General features: G+C 45.0%; 1 protein-coding gene across 1 annotated transcript in view; it reads left to right on the top strand.

Moving 5' to 3' along the window:
• Nucleotides 1–14,048, top strand: part of LOC120941576 (cytochrome P450 2C29-like) — a 110,519-nt gene that overhangs the window by 81,058 nt on the left and 15,413 nt on the right. Inside the window, exon 8 of the mRNA XM_040355056.1 lies at nt 9,335–9,522. Within this exon, the coding sequence (XP_040210990.1) occupies nt 9,335–9,522 (188 nt within the window). The remainder of the gene's footprint in view (nt 1–9,334; nt 9,523–14,048) is intronic.

The raw sequence follows: 14,048 nt of genomic DNA, 5'->3' as shown, positions 1-14,048 counted from the left end.
GGGGGGGCAAAAATGACTTCTTACCAGGCGGGGCCTCTAGTTATTTGGGGGGCCCTTCGCAGCTTTGCGGGGCCCTAAGCGGCTTGCATAGTGAGCCTATAGGGCGGATCGGCCATGCCAACCATTGTGCTACTGAGTCCATATGTGTAATGAACTGCTGTGCTGAGCATACTCTCCTTTTACTGTATATTGACTTAAGTTGGATTATTTAAATCTAGTTAATAACATATCTACATTAAATAAAAAATTGGTCTCACATAAAATGATCATAAATAGAATGAACAACCGATTATTATGCCCACAAACATGAACTTTGAGACATCTATTCTTGAACTGTATATATACACAACCTGAAAGAAAAAGCACATGCCGCAAAATAATAAAAACAAATAATCAGAGTACACATTAAAATTGCTTACGTCTTCTGATGACTCTTCGAATCCTCTCCAGCTGCTCCGGCTCTCTTCTTTTGAGGTCTGACCACCTCTTCCTCAACTGCTCCCTTGACCTCTGCACCTTGAATTTCTGATGGAGAGTCCTCTGCACACTCTCCATTATCTTGGCCTTGACCTTCTTGGGGTTCTTGTAAGGCCCTTTTTCACAATCATAGTCCTCCTTTTTAAGAATGGCAACCATCTCCACCATCTCATCGAAGGACATGTTGGTGGCTTTGTACCTCCTTCTGCTCCTGGTGTGTGCCTGGCCTCTCTCCTTGCTTGAGGTTGCAGCTTCCTGTCTCTCCTGAGTCTCCTCCATCATGTCTTCAGTGAAGTGCAATGACCGACTGAAAAGCTGCGTGGCAATTACTAGAACAATCATCATGGGCGGGGATACGTGCGGAGCTTCCCGCATGCGCAGTGTATAAAGGGATATTGCGTGAGTGAGAACGCCGTTCGCAGTCGGTAGAAAACGTCGGGAAAACGATCGTGCAATATGACGATACGAAACTTGATTTTTGCACTTTATGATCACGTGTGCTTTGGGGGGCCAAGCCTGTATGGCCACAAGCTCACGGGCCACCATTGGAACATCAATGGCCTCATCACCAGGCACAAGTGTCATGTAGTTTGTTGAGGGTCTCTTTAGGAAATTGTGCAATATGCAGCAGCAAAGTATGACATGGTTCAGATTCTACTTAACAAACCTACAGTCCTTGTCTTGTTTGCACCGCCTGTATACTGCTGTTCAAAGTATATAGGGCCAAAGGGTCTTGTCAGGGCCGATCCTCCCTATAGGCTCACTATGAATGAATAAATGAATGAAAAACTTATATAGCGCGGCACATGCGAACTGAATCGCCTCTGGGCAAGCCGCTTAGGGCCCCGCAAAGCTGCAAAGGGCCCCCCAAATTACTAGAGGCCCCGCCTGGTGAGAAGTCATTTTCGCACCCTCACCCCGCTTCTAAACTCGCTGGCTGGGTCATTTCCGACAGCAGAACACCCCCTCCCCCCGCCTCTCAACTTTCTTTAATGTGACATGTCACTGTCGTCAGCGCCCACGCTTCTCATTTTTAATGTGCCATGTCATTTTGCTTAGGGCCCCAGGGAGGTCAGGATCGGCACTGGGTCTTGTAATGACCTGGGGGGAATGGTAGCGGGGAAACTCATGCTATTTTTTTCAATGATTTTTATCCATATTGCAGGGACCAAACATTACATTAAAGCCGCAAGCAGTATTAAATTTATTTTTTCTTTCGTAATATCATGTTGTGCAGGGACATTTCTAAACACGTGCCACTACTATAGACACCCAGCAGGTACGATATTTAAAGGAATTTTTGATATTTTTTTTCACTTCAAGCATCATTAAAATCGCTGCTCCAGAAAAAACTACAGTTTTTAAAACTTTTTTTTCCATTGATACATGTTCCCTGGGGCAAGACCCGGGTTCTCAAAGACGTTTTCCAACAATAACTTGAATATTGGGCTTTAAAATTAGCACTTTTGAATTTGAACGTTCGAGTCCCATAGACTTCAATGGGGTTCTAAATGTTCGCACGAACGTTCGGTCCGTTCGAAAGTTCTGGTGCGAACCGAACGCGGGTATGTTCGGCTCATCCCTACTTGCTAATATAATATGTGTATAAATGTGATAAGTGGCTGCATCCAGTGATAAGTATATTCCGAATTGGCCACAGGAGATAAAACCAGATCCACAAAAGAATTACACCGGCGTATCTATTGATACGCCGCGTAATTTCAAAGTTCCCGCGTCGTATCTTTGTTTTGTATCCACAAAACAAGATACAACGGCATCTGGGATCGATCCGACAGTGCATTTTTTCAGCGGCCGCTAGGTGGCGTTGCCGTCGATTTCCGTGTTTAGTATGCAAATTAGCTAGTTACGGCGATCCACGAACGTACGTCCGGCCTGGGCATGTTTTTAAGTCGTTTGCGTTCGGCCCCAATGAAGCCACATATATGTTTAATGTGCATATATAATTTAAATAATATATATATATACTGTATGTTATTATATTTATAGTCCTCTAGTCTATCTCTATCTCCAGATACTTTCCTGTGCTTCTCCTGAAGAAGCGAGATTTCCCTCATGAAACGCGTTGAGATTAGCAGCACAGTAGTTTCAGATTGATGGTTGTAATCTCTAGGAATTACATAGGTTCTATGGGAAGGTTTCTTTGTTCCTTTAAATCGACTATTACATATGCATTGATGTTTATGAAATTCTTGTATTATGTTTTGTTAATACCTTTTTCATTTTTTTTTTTATATATACATAGTTGGTAAGGTTGACACCAGTCCATCCAATTCAACATGTGTAGGAGTGTGTTTCCGTATCCCTGTATACTGTGCTTGCTAAGATACATGTCCAAGAGTTTATTAAAGCTATCAATACTTCCTGCTGACACCACCGATTGTATAAGTGAATTCCACATCCTTACCGCCCTGACAGTGAAAACTCCTAGGCAGTTTAAGGTTAAACCGCTTCTCCTCCAGTTTCACCGGGTGGCCCCCTAACATGAGACTGAATAGTTTATTCCCCATGCCAAAATCCCCATTGAGGTATTTGTACATCGCTATCATATCCCCTCTCAATTGTGTCTTCTCCAGAGAGAATAACTATAATGCTTGTAGTCGTTCCTCGTAACTGAGGTCCTCCAGTCCCTTTATTAACTTCGTTGCCCTTCTCTGAGCTCTCTCCAGTTCCCGCACCTCCCTCCTGAGGATTGGTGACCAGAATTGGATGGAATACTCCAGATGTGGCCGAACCAAAGTTTTATAAAGTGGCAGAATTATTTTTTTGTCTCTGAAATAAAATCCCCTGTTTTATGCATGCTAATATTCTGCTGGCTTTGCTTGCTGCAGCTTGGCATTGAATGCCATTGCCGAGTGTTATCTACTAGGACCCCCAGATCTTTCTCCATCCTGGATTTCCCAAGTGGTTCTCCCCTTGGCGAGTAACTTGCATTAGCATTTTTAGCCCCCCAAGTGCATTACTTTACATTTTTCAACATTAACCACTTGGGATCCGCGCTATGGACGAAAGACGTCCACAGCGTGGCTCTCAAGTGCCGGGTGGACGTCCCTGGACGTCCTGTTGTTGTCATTCCCCGTGCGCGCCGCTGGGGGCGCGCAGCGGGAAAACGTGCCCGGCGCATCGCTCGGGAGCCGATGCGTGTGCCTGGGCGACACAGAGCTCCACGTGATGTCAGGGAGAGAGGAGACCGATCTGTGTCCCTTTACATAGGGGCACAGCATCGGTCACCTCCCCCAGTCAGTCCCCTCCCCCCACACAGTAAGAACACACCCAGGGAATACATTTAACCCCTTCCTCACCCCCTAGTGTTAACCCCTTCACTGCCAGTCACATTTATACAGTAATTAGTGCATTTTTATAGCACTGGTCGCTGTATAAATGTGAATGGTCCCAAAATTGTGTCAAAAGTGTCTGATACGTCCGCCGCAATATCGCAGGCCTGACAAAAAAATCGCAAATCGCCGCCATTACTAGTAAAAAAAAAAATTATAAATCTATCCCCTATTTTGTAGGCGTTATGACTTTTGCGCAAACCAATCAATATACGCTTATTGCGATTTTTTTTTAACAAAAATATGTAGAAGAATATGTATCGGCCAAAACCGAGGGAAATTTAATTTTTTTTTTTTTTTAAATTGGATATTATTATAACAAAAAGTAAAAAATATTGTGTTTTTTTCAAAATTTTCAGTTTTTTTATGTTTATAGCGCAAAAAATTTAAATCGCAGAGGTGATCAAATACCACCAAAAGAAAGCTCTATTTGTGGGGAAAAAATGATAAAAATATAATTTGGGTACAGTGTTGTATGACCGCGCAATTGTCATTCAAAATGCGTCAGCGCTGAAAATTGGTCTGGGCACGAAGGGGGTTTAAGTGCCCAGTAATGAAGTGGTTAAACCTCATTTGCCATATAGTTGCCCACTCCATTATTTTATTGTGGCCCTCTTGTAAAGTTTCTAAATCTTGCCGTGAAGTTATTTCCCTACTTGGCTTTGTGGCATCAGCAAACACTGAGATTAAGCTATTTATACCAACCTCTATATTGTTTATGAAAAAAAATAAACAGAATTGGTGCCAGGACAGAGCCTTGGGGTACCCCACTTATCACTCCAATCTGAGTATTTGCTATTTATCACCATTCTCTGCACACGCCCCTGTAACTAGTTTTCTATCCATGTACAAACCCTATGGTCAACATATACAGACCTCAGTTTGTGAATTAAGGCGGTGGTTCACCCCAAAAAAAAATTCTAACATTACATTGAGCCGAGTTGTGAGAATGACATTTTTTTTTTTTATCTCCTTGCCGTACATACCGTTTTATCTAAATTTTCACCGCGGCTTCCGGGTATGTAATCTTCAGGACTGGGCGTTCCTATTCACATGATAATTGATTGACATGCTTCCCCACCGGCGCATACAGCGCGTCACGAGTTGCCGAAAAAAGCAGAACGCCGGTGCTCAGGTGTCGTATAGATCCGACTCGCAGTCCGGCTTCTTTCGGCAACTCGTGACGCGCTGTATGCGCCGGTGGGGAAGCATGTCAATCAATTATCATGTGAATAGGAACGCCCAGTCCTGAAGATTACATACCCGGAAGCCGCGGTGAAAATTTAGATAAAACAGTATGTACGGCAAGGAGATAAAAAAAAACAGCCTAATGTCATTCTCACAACTAACAACAATTTTTTTTTTTGGGTGAACCCCCGCTTTAAGCATTTGTGGGAGACTGTATTAAATGCTTTTGCAGCTAGATACACCACCTTCACCGGTCTTTCCTTATCTAGACGGCAGCTCACTTCAACGTAGAAAGTTAGCAGTTTGGTTTGGCATGAACGACCCTTCGTAAACTCATGCTGATTACTACTAATGATAGTGTTTTCACCAGCAAATTCCTCGATATAGTCCCTTATCATCCCCTCCAATAGTTTACATACTATTTTAGGGTTGTCCCGATACCACTTTTTTAGGACCGAGTACAAGTACCGATACCTTTTTTCATGTACTCGCCGATACCGAATACCGATACTTTTTTTTAAATGCAGCCATGTGTCCCCATATGCAGCCATGTCTCCCCCCCATATGCAGCCACGTCTCCCCCCCATATGCAGCCACGTCCCCCCCCCCATATGCAGCCACGTCGACCCCCCCATATGCAGCCATGTCGACCCCCCCAAAAGCAGCCATGTCTCCCCCCCATATGCAGCCACGTCGTCCCCCCCCATATGCAGCCACGTCCCCCCCCCCATATGCAGCCATGTCGTCCCCCCCATATGCAGCCATGTCGACCCCCCCATATGCAGCCATGTCGACCCCCCCATTTGCAGCCATGTCGACCCCCCCATATGCAGCCATGACTCCCCCCCCCCATATGCAGCCATGTCTCCCCCCCCCATATGCAGCCATGTCTCCCCCCATATGCAGCCATGACTCCCCCCCCTATATGCAGCCATGACTCCCCCCCCCCATATGCAGCCATGTCTCCCCCCCATATGCAGCCATGTCTCCCCCCCCCATATGCAGCCACGTCTCCCCCCCTATATGCAGCCACGTCTCCCCCGCTGTCTAGCTGATCGGCGCTCAGGCCAGGGAACATAATAGCTTTCATTTGAATAGCTGCTGTTCCCCGCCGCGCGTCGTCATGGCCCCTCCCCCTTGTCCGGGCACTTTGATAGACAGATCACCTGTCCAATCCTGGGAAAAGTGCCCGACAAGGGGGAGGGGCCATGACGACGCACGGCGGGGAACAGCAGCTATTCAAATGAAAGCTGTTATGTTCCCTGGCCTGAGCGCCGATCAGCTAGACGGCGGCAGCGGCAACAGCTCTCCTCCAGCGTGATGTTATACATACCTGGGGACTGCTCTGCTCTCCGCCCTCTCTCCGACTTCTTCTCCGCCTCCACTCCGCCTTCCTCGCTGCCCCCTCAGTCTCCTCTCTGATCGGTTCCTGCCCGCTCTCCGCCCGCTCTCCGCCCGCTCTCCGCCTCCACTCCGAAAAAAAAAAAAGTATCCGGATTAGGCATCGGGAGCATTTGCCGCGAGTACAAGTACTCGCGCAAATACTCGGTATCGGTCCCGATACCGATATCGGGACAACCCTACTATTAATGTTAGACTTACTGGTCTGTGGTTCCCAGGTAGATGTTTCGGCCCTTTTTTGAATATTGGTACCACGTTGGCCCTTCGCCAATCAGCTGGTACCATTCCTGTCAGTACACTGTCCATAAAAATTAGGAATAGTGGTCTGGCTATAACCTGACTGAGTTTTTTAAGGACTCTCAGTTGTAAGTCAACCAGTGCTGGTGATTTATTTGTGTTAAGCTTTTCTAGTCTTTTCTGAACCCTGCCTTCTGTTAGCCACAAGCCCCTCCTTTTCCTGTGTAAAAAATGAGGAGAAGAAAGCATTTAGTAAGAAAGAATAGGGTGCTGGAAGAGGTGATAAAAGGACTGTGTGCAGGCAGGATCTCTCTTTTGGGACTCCAGCCTGGAAGCTGTTTGCAAGTGACTCTGTGTTGGTGTGTGCTGTGGCTGAGTTATGGCCTGTGCTGCAGAGAGAGGGAGAGTCATCGCGTGTGGGTGCAGAAGCATCTGTTGCCAGCTACAGTACCTCTGTCTGACCAGTGGCGACCTGGAGGCCGCTCTTCACACCTCCACGCCAGATCCATCTGGGCTGCTGTACCCTTTGAGCAGGGCTCCAACGAGGCCTATGACTGAGGCCCACGCCATTTTCATTATCAAAAGTCATTGGGACTAGTAAGAGGGCACTTGCCCATTCTACCACAGGGACACTGCATGCATGCATCACTGTTTAATCCTTTGCCTAAGCCTGTAGTACCTGGATCCACACTAACACTTTGTAAAGCAACCGCAGTGCTCTTTTTCCACAAGACATTAATACCCTTTGCTACACATTGCCAGTTAAGGTGTCACCAGGTTACCAGGATATCTCAAGCACTCCATTCAAAAGGTCTAGCTGATGCTTCTTTCTTCTCTGAGAGACTACAACATATCCTTCTCCCCCCTAAGGGGACTGTTCAGTTAGTAACATCAGTACAATTGCATACACCCAGCACTCTATTTGCTGACTGAGCGGGTTTAAGTATTCCAGAGTTAATATTTCTATTAATGTAAGGACATTGAAATGAAGAAGTCCCACCCCCTTCGTCACACAGCCTTTTTGGCGTGGCTCGAGGTACAGGTAGTATCTCTGAGAATACCACCTTGAAGGTCCTTCTCTTCAATGTAGTCACTGAATTTTTTAGGACGCTCCATCTTCCTCTAACTTTGTTATTGGTACCAACATGTACCATGACAGCTGGGTCCTCCCCAGCCCCACCCAATGATCTGTCCACCAGATTCGTGATGTGCCACACCCGAATGCCTGGTAAACAACATACCGTTCAGCAATTGTGGTCTTTGTGACAGATTGGCCTATCTATCCTTCTAATAATTCAGTCCCCTGCCACCAGAATATACTTAACCTTGCCTGTATCCTTGCCCCCTCCTTACCCAAGCAGTCATTCCTCCTGCAGCTAGGGGAGGGAAGCTGCTCCAGGAATGCCACCCCTGACCCGTTATCCCCAACATCACACAATTTGGCATATTTGTTGGGGTGTACCAACTCAGGACTAGCTTGCCTAAGGCTCTTCCCTCTACCCCTCCTAACTGTCACCCAGCTACCTACCTCTAGCTCCTGTACCTCCATATCCCCACCCCCTCTATACTGGCCCCCGCCAGCACCTGTTGAATAATGTCCATGATCCTATCCAGTTTGCCGATGCTTCTCACCGTTGCCACCTGATTAGAGCCTGGATCAGGGCTTCTAGAGAAACTACTAGATCACATCTCACACAGCAGTATTCGCTCTTGAACGGCTCTTCAAGGAAAGCATACATGGAGCAAGATGTGCACTGGGTCTCAATCATGTTGGACATTGTATCTGCTGTTCTAAAGGGATACTTATTTTCTTCTTCTTTGCTCCTGTCTCACTGATCCCTAGGCCCAAGCTACTCCAAATTACCTTGGTACTTCAAGTTACTCCAGTACTTCAAAGTTACTTAGAGTAGTCTAGGGTAACTTGAACTACTCCAATTTATTTCAAGTTACTCTGGGTCACTGGAAACTGTACTCCACTTACTCCAAATTACTCTTGGTACTCCAAGCTACTCAGTTACTCCCAATATTCTCAGTACTCCAGCTACTCCCAGTTACTCCCGAAACCACCATTCTTCCCAATACCCTGAGTTACTCACAGTTACTCCTGATACCCCATGGTATTCACAGTTACTCTCGATACCTGAGTTGTTCACAGTTCCTCCCAATACCCCAAGTTACTCACAGTTCCACCTGATACCCTAAGTTACTCACAAATACCCTGAGTTCCTCCCAGTTATTCTGAATACTTCAAGTTATCCCCACCTACATGTTTTGTGGAACCCACGGGCCACATCTTTCATTGACCACCAAATGTCTCTTCTGAGCATCTCTTTAGCATAACAACATCCTGAGACTGTCTCCAACAACTGCACAGCGCTGCAGGAGATGACTAGTTGTTTGATGGCTGCATGGAGACAAATGATTGAAATAACTGATTATTGGTAAGTACTGGGCGACTGAATAGGATGAGTAGTTCTCACACTGTCTATAATTAATCCATAATCTCCTAACATTACAATACTGTGCTCCTCTGCTTTTTCCAGCTGGTAGTGGTGAGCATTTGCAAACAAACTCCATGCTGGAAGCACACATTCACAATGTACATATCAAGAAAGTCTATCAATTCTCTTTTAACATAGGAGTTTTAGGAAATAACTGGTAACTCTTTTATATTTCAGCAAAGGTTCAACAAGAAATTGATGAGGTGACGCAGTCATTGCATCTACCTAGGCTTGAAAACAGACCTCAACTGCCATACACCAACGCCGTCATCCATGAAATGCAGAGAGTTCTAGATTTGGCACCAGTTCCTCTTTTTCACGCCGTGGCAAAAGACATCGAGTTCCGTGGATACACCCTCCCGAAGGTATACGACTATGACATATGTCAGCCCATATTTGTGCCAGAGTGTGCAGATAATAAGGGAAATGGCGATAAAACGCCACTAAAAATGGGAAAAAAAAGGACAAACATCTGTACCGAGGGAAAGTTGTAGGGTATGGGAGTATAGGCGCATGCAGTATTTCTGGCAGCCAGAAAAGTGACTGCTTTCTTGTTCTGCACGTGACCAGCTACCATTTAGATGTCATACAGCTTGTTTATTCTGAGTTTTTTCTTTTAATGTAACCCTTAGTAGAATGTAATGTACTACAGCAGGGGTAGGCAAACTTGGAGAGGTGGAGATCTCCTTGAACGACATAGAAGAGATCAAAGGTCACCAGCCCATAGCTTTTTCTTTTAGGAGATAACCTATCATGGCCCCATTAAAAAGGAAGGTTTGAAAAGTTTAGGGGATAACAGCAAGTACTGCTCAATTCAGAGGTCCGTAGTATGTAATGTAGCACCCTTGTCTAGAGGTGACTCTTCATGAGCCAGGGACAATGAAGTGACTGGGAGGTCTTCAATATAGAACTCATCCAAAGGAAAGCCAGATGTAAAGTCAAAAAGTGCTAGAAGTCCACTCACCCAGCCTTGATGCAATGACTTTCCTGGGGTCAGTACATGATTAAAGTCAGCATGGGGAGCTTCACAGAGAGAAAGATCATTCACCACTTGTTCAGATTAAGTCTCGTGGAGCAGTGGCTGAATGCGCCTGATCAAAGATGGATGTCCGGGTGCTTGAGGAGTCCATAGAACATGTGCAGGTCTGGCAATCTGCATAGGATGTGACATCAGAGCGTCACTCACAGGGTGTCGTGTATTCTGACATGTTTTGCCCGATCAACCTGAGCTTCATCTGGGACCTCCGACCCTTCTAGAAATTTGCCCTGGATGCTTGGCACCATGTGTTTTGATGTGTGTGAAAACATGAAGCGACCAGGCGTATAAGACGACCCCCTAATTTTACAGTTTTCTTTTAAGATTATTTTGCCTGTACTCACCGTATAAGACGACCCCCCTTCCGAGGCTTCCATCACTTCATATTTCTTCCTTCTGGAGCCATATCATTCTTCATTCTTGCTGGAGCTGGAGCCAATCACAGCGAGTGATGTATTATATTAATGAATACAAAGCCTGCTTGGATTGGCAGAGGCTGTAACATCAGCCAGCGCCTCTCTGACTCTCAAAGCCGAACCGAGCAGGCTACTGTATGTAGCCTGCTCGGATTGGCAGAGGTTGTTACTCCAATCTGAGCAGGTTCTGTATTAATTTGAATACATCGCTCGCCGGGATTAGCTAAGCAGTATATGCTGTATGTAGCCGAAGCTACATACAGTATTACCGCATGTATTGACACCCCGTGTATGAAAGGGGTTTAAGCCGTTTACATTCCCTATCCGAGCACCAAGGCAGCTACCGACACTCCAGTCAGGCGAACAAGACCCATAAGAATAATTCTCCCTCAAATAACGAGACGAAGCTCTGTCTTGAGGTTTCAAGCAGGACTGACAATCTTTATTGAAAAGACTACAAGTTTTATACACCAAAAAAGGACCTGTGACCAGACCTAATTAACATGCTAATTACCTAATTCCTTTTAGCAGCCTGGCTGTCTCCTGAACTTCAATACACATTATCACAGGAATCCTTTTTTAATACAATACAGGGTCAATTAGCCCAAGCCCCCATGAAAAGATCCTTAGAAGTTAGTCTGGATTCATTAACATTACAACAAACAGGTGTCTGGGGGTGATGACATTAGCATCGTTAAGCAATAGACAGTCGGCCTGTTACATTGAACTTCCTGGAATGCCCAAATAACATCCTTATATTTCTTGAGAGAGATTGTTAATGAATATTAGGCCTTGTACACACGGTCGGACCAAACCGATGTGACTGGTCCGTCGGACCGTTTTCATCGGTTCACCTCTGAAGTGGCCGTACAGCCTGATATGTGTACACACCGTCAGTCCAAAATCCGATCGGGTCAGAACGTGGTGACGTCAAACACACGACGTGCTGAATAAAACTAAGTTCAATGCTTTCAAGCATGCGTCGACTTGATTCTGAGCATGCGCGGGTTTTGAACCGATGCTTTTCTGTACTAACCATCGGTTTGGTCCGATGGGGCAGCGGTCCATCGGTTCGGTATTGAAGCATGTTTTCAAATTTTGGACCGAAGGAAAACAGACCGATGGCCTATACACACGGTCGGTTTGGTCCGATGAAACTGAACTTCGGTTCATTCTCATCGGTTCGGTCCGACCATGTGTACGGGGCCTTACTGTCCCATTTGAAGTAGTCCAAGATATTTTTTCTCAGTCACCCTATGTCCCTAATAGACACAGGGTGATTTAGACATAAGAGGTGCATGTGGAGCTAAAGCAAGGGTATCTCATACTTTCTAAGAAATTCTGGGTTCCACGGGCCCTCCCGTTACACCGCACATCCAGCAGGCATCCGAGCAGCTGACCTGGCATATAAGACGACCCCTGCTTTTTAGCCAGTTTTTTTAAGTGTAAGAGGTAGTCTTATGCACCAGCAAATACGGTACCAAATGAGTGCAGCGCTAAGTGAACATAAACAATCAATAAATGTGATATGTGACCCTCCTAATGTGGATGGTCAGTAGTGTACAGAGCTCAGTACAATCTCCCGATCCTCAGTAAAGTGCAAGTGCTCAAAGATCCACATGGATTCCCAATCATAAGCAGCATGTAAATAAATAGATGAAGTGCTGTAGATAAATATGAATAATCAATGCGATAATTAAACAATGTCCTTATAAACAAATAAATTATGAATAGTCCATTCCATAGTGAATATGAACAATACAAAATCCAATATATGTGAATAAAAAGTGAGATGCTATAGAAAGAAGCTCTTCACTTTGATCCACCTCTGTGCATGCGACAAATCACTCCTTGTGCAACCCTTCACTGGATGTGCCCTTACCTTAAGGCTTAATACAAACACATGTAACAGTGGTTAATCCTCTGGGGTATTCTTCTTATTTGTTTATCCTTCCTTTGGTATGTATCTTAGGCAACCGATTCCACCATGTAATACTCCTTACTGATAGTCACCAGAGCCCTCCTCTCATATCACCCACTAGTTTTGTCACAGCCTCGTGGCTTCCTCTGGGAGATATGGTTGGAAGTCACAAGGCTGTGACAAAACTAGTAGGGGGGATTGGTGGGCTGTTGTAGGAGGAAGTATTTGGAAAGTTTGTCTTAGTGTGACGGACGGAGGGAACACTGCCGACTAGAGCTGCAGAGCCAGATCTCAGATGAAACCACCGTCTCCCCACACAGGTTGTTTGCACACAGGCTGGTTTTAATATGGAAAATGTGAGTTGAGATAGAGATGGAGATATATATATGTATATATATTAGGGCTGTTACTGATCAAAATTTCTCTGTTCGATTAATCGTTTTTTTTTTTAATCCATTAATCGACTAATTTCGATTAATTATAACGCACATACAGATCCAACTACTTTTAGCTGATCTCCTTGCAGGCTGATTTCCAGTGCAGCTACCAACCACTGGAAAAATGGATAGCAGGATACAAAAACACACACAGGCAGCGCTCGATGGGAATAGCATTAAAACTTTTATAGTCTTCAAGTAGGTAACCAAATAAATATTGCACTGGAGATAAAATCGATGTAGCTACATAAACTGTAAAAATGGTGCCAGTAATACCAAACGGTACCAAAAGCAGTCATAAAAACATGTAGCTAAGTATGATACTGGTATAAAAATGTGTACGATACCACTGCTGTCGGCATGTAGATGTCCCATGAAGGGAACTATCAACTCCCAGTGAATGGTTGTAGAATCCCAGGTTAATAGAGGGAAGTGTAACAGCCCTTGTGTGTGGCAGATAGTAAGGTCCCGCCGGCATGCAGATATGAAGGCACAGCAAAGGAGCCCTTCAGATGGACACGGCAAGCCCCGCCAGTGTCTGTGACGTTACTGGATCTCCGACGGAACTCCCTGAAGGCCCAAAAAAGATTTTGATCGATCAAAAAAATTAAAGATTAATCGATTAATTAAAAGTTAATTTGCACAGCCCTAATATATATATATATATATATATATATATATATATATATATATATATATATATATATATATATATATATATATATATATATATATATACAGCAGGGCTCAAAATTTCAAGCCCTGAGCTACTAGCCAGGCCTCAAGGGTTACTCGCCACCAGTTGTCCCAGCCCGCCCCTAATTCCACCCCTAAACATGCTTGCATAAAATTACACTCAAATGTATTATGCAGAAGTCAGTTATTAAAATAAATATTAACAACTGTATCCATGCCCACCAATGCAGGCTGCGTGTGTCCACCATGCAGCCCTGTGCCCACCAATGCAGCCTTGTGTCCACCAATGCAGCCGTGTGTCCACCAATGCAGCCGTGTGCCCACCAATGCAGTCTTGTGTACATTATATACACTGCAAACAAAGTTTGTACAAAATAAGAGGGGG

This window comes from Rana temporaria, chromosome 5 (genome assembly GCF_905171775.1).
Source record: "Rana temporaria chromosome 5, aRanTem1.1, whole genome shotgun sequence".
In the NCBI taxonomy this organism is placed as follows: Eukaryota; Metazoa; Chordata; class Amphibia; order Anura; family Ranidae; genus Rana; species Rana temporaria.
Note: the sequence above shows the minus strand (reverse complement) of the source record. Positions and strands in the feature narration are given on the sequence as shown.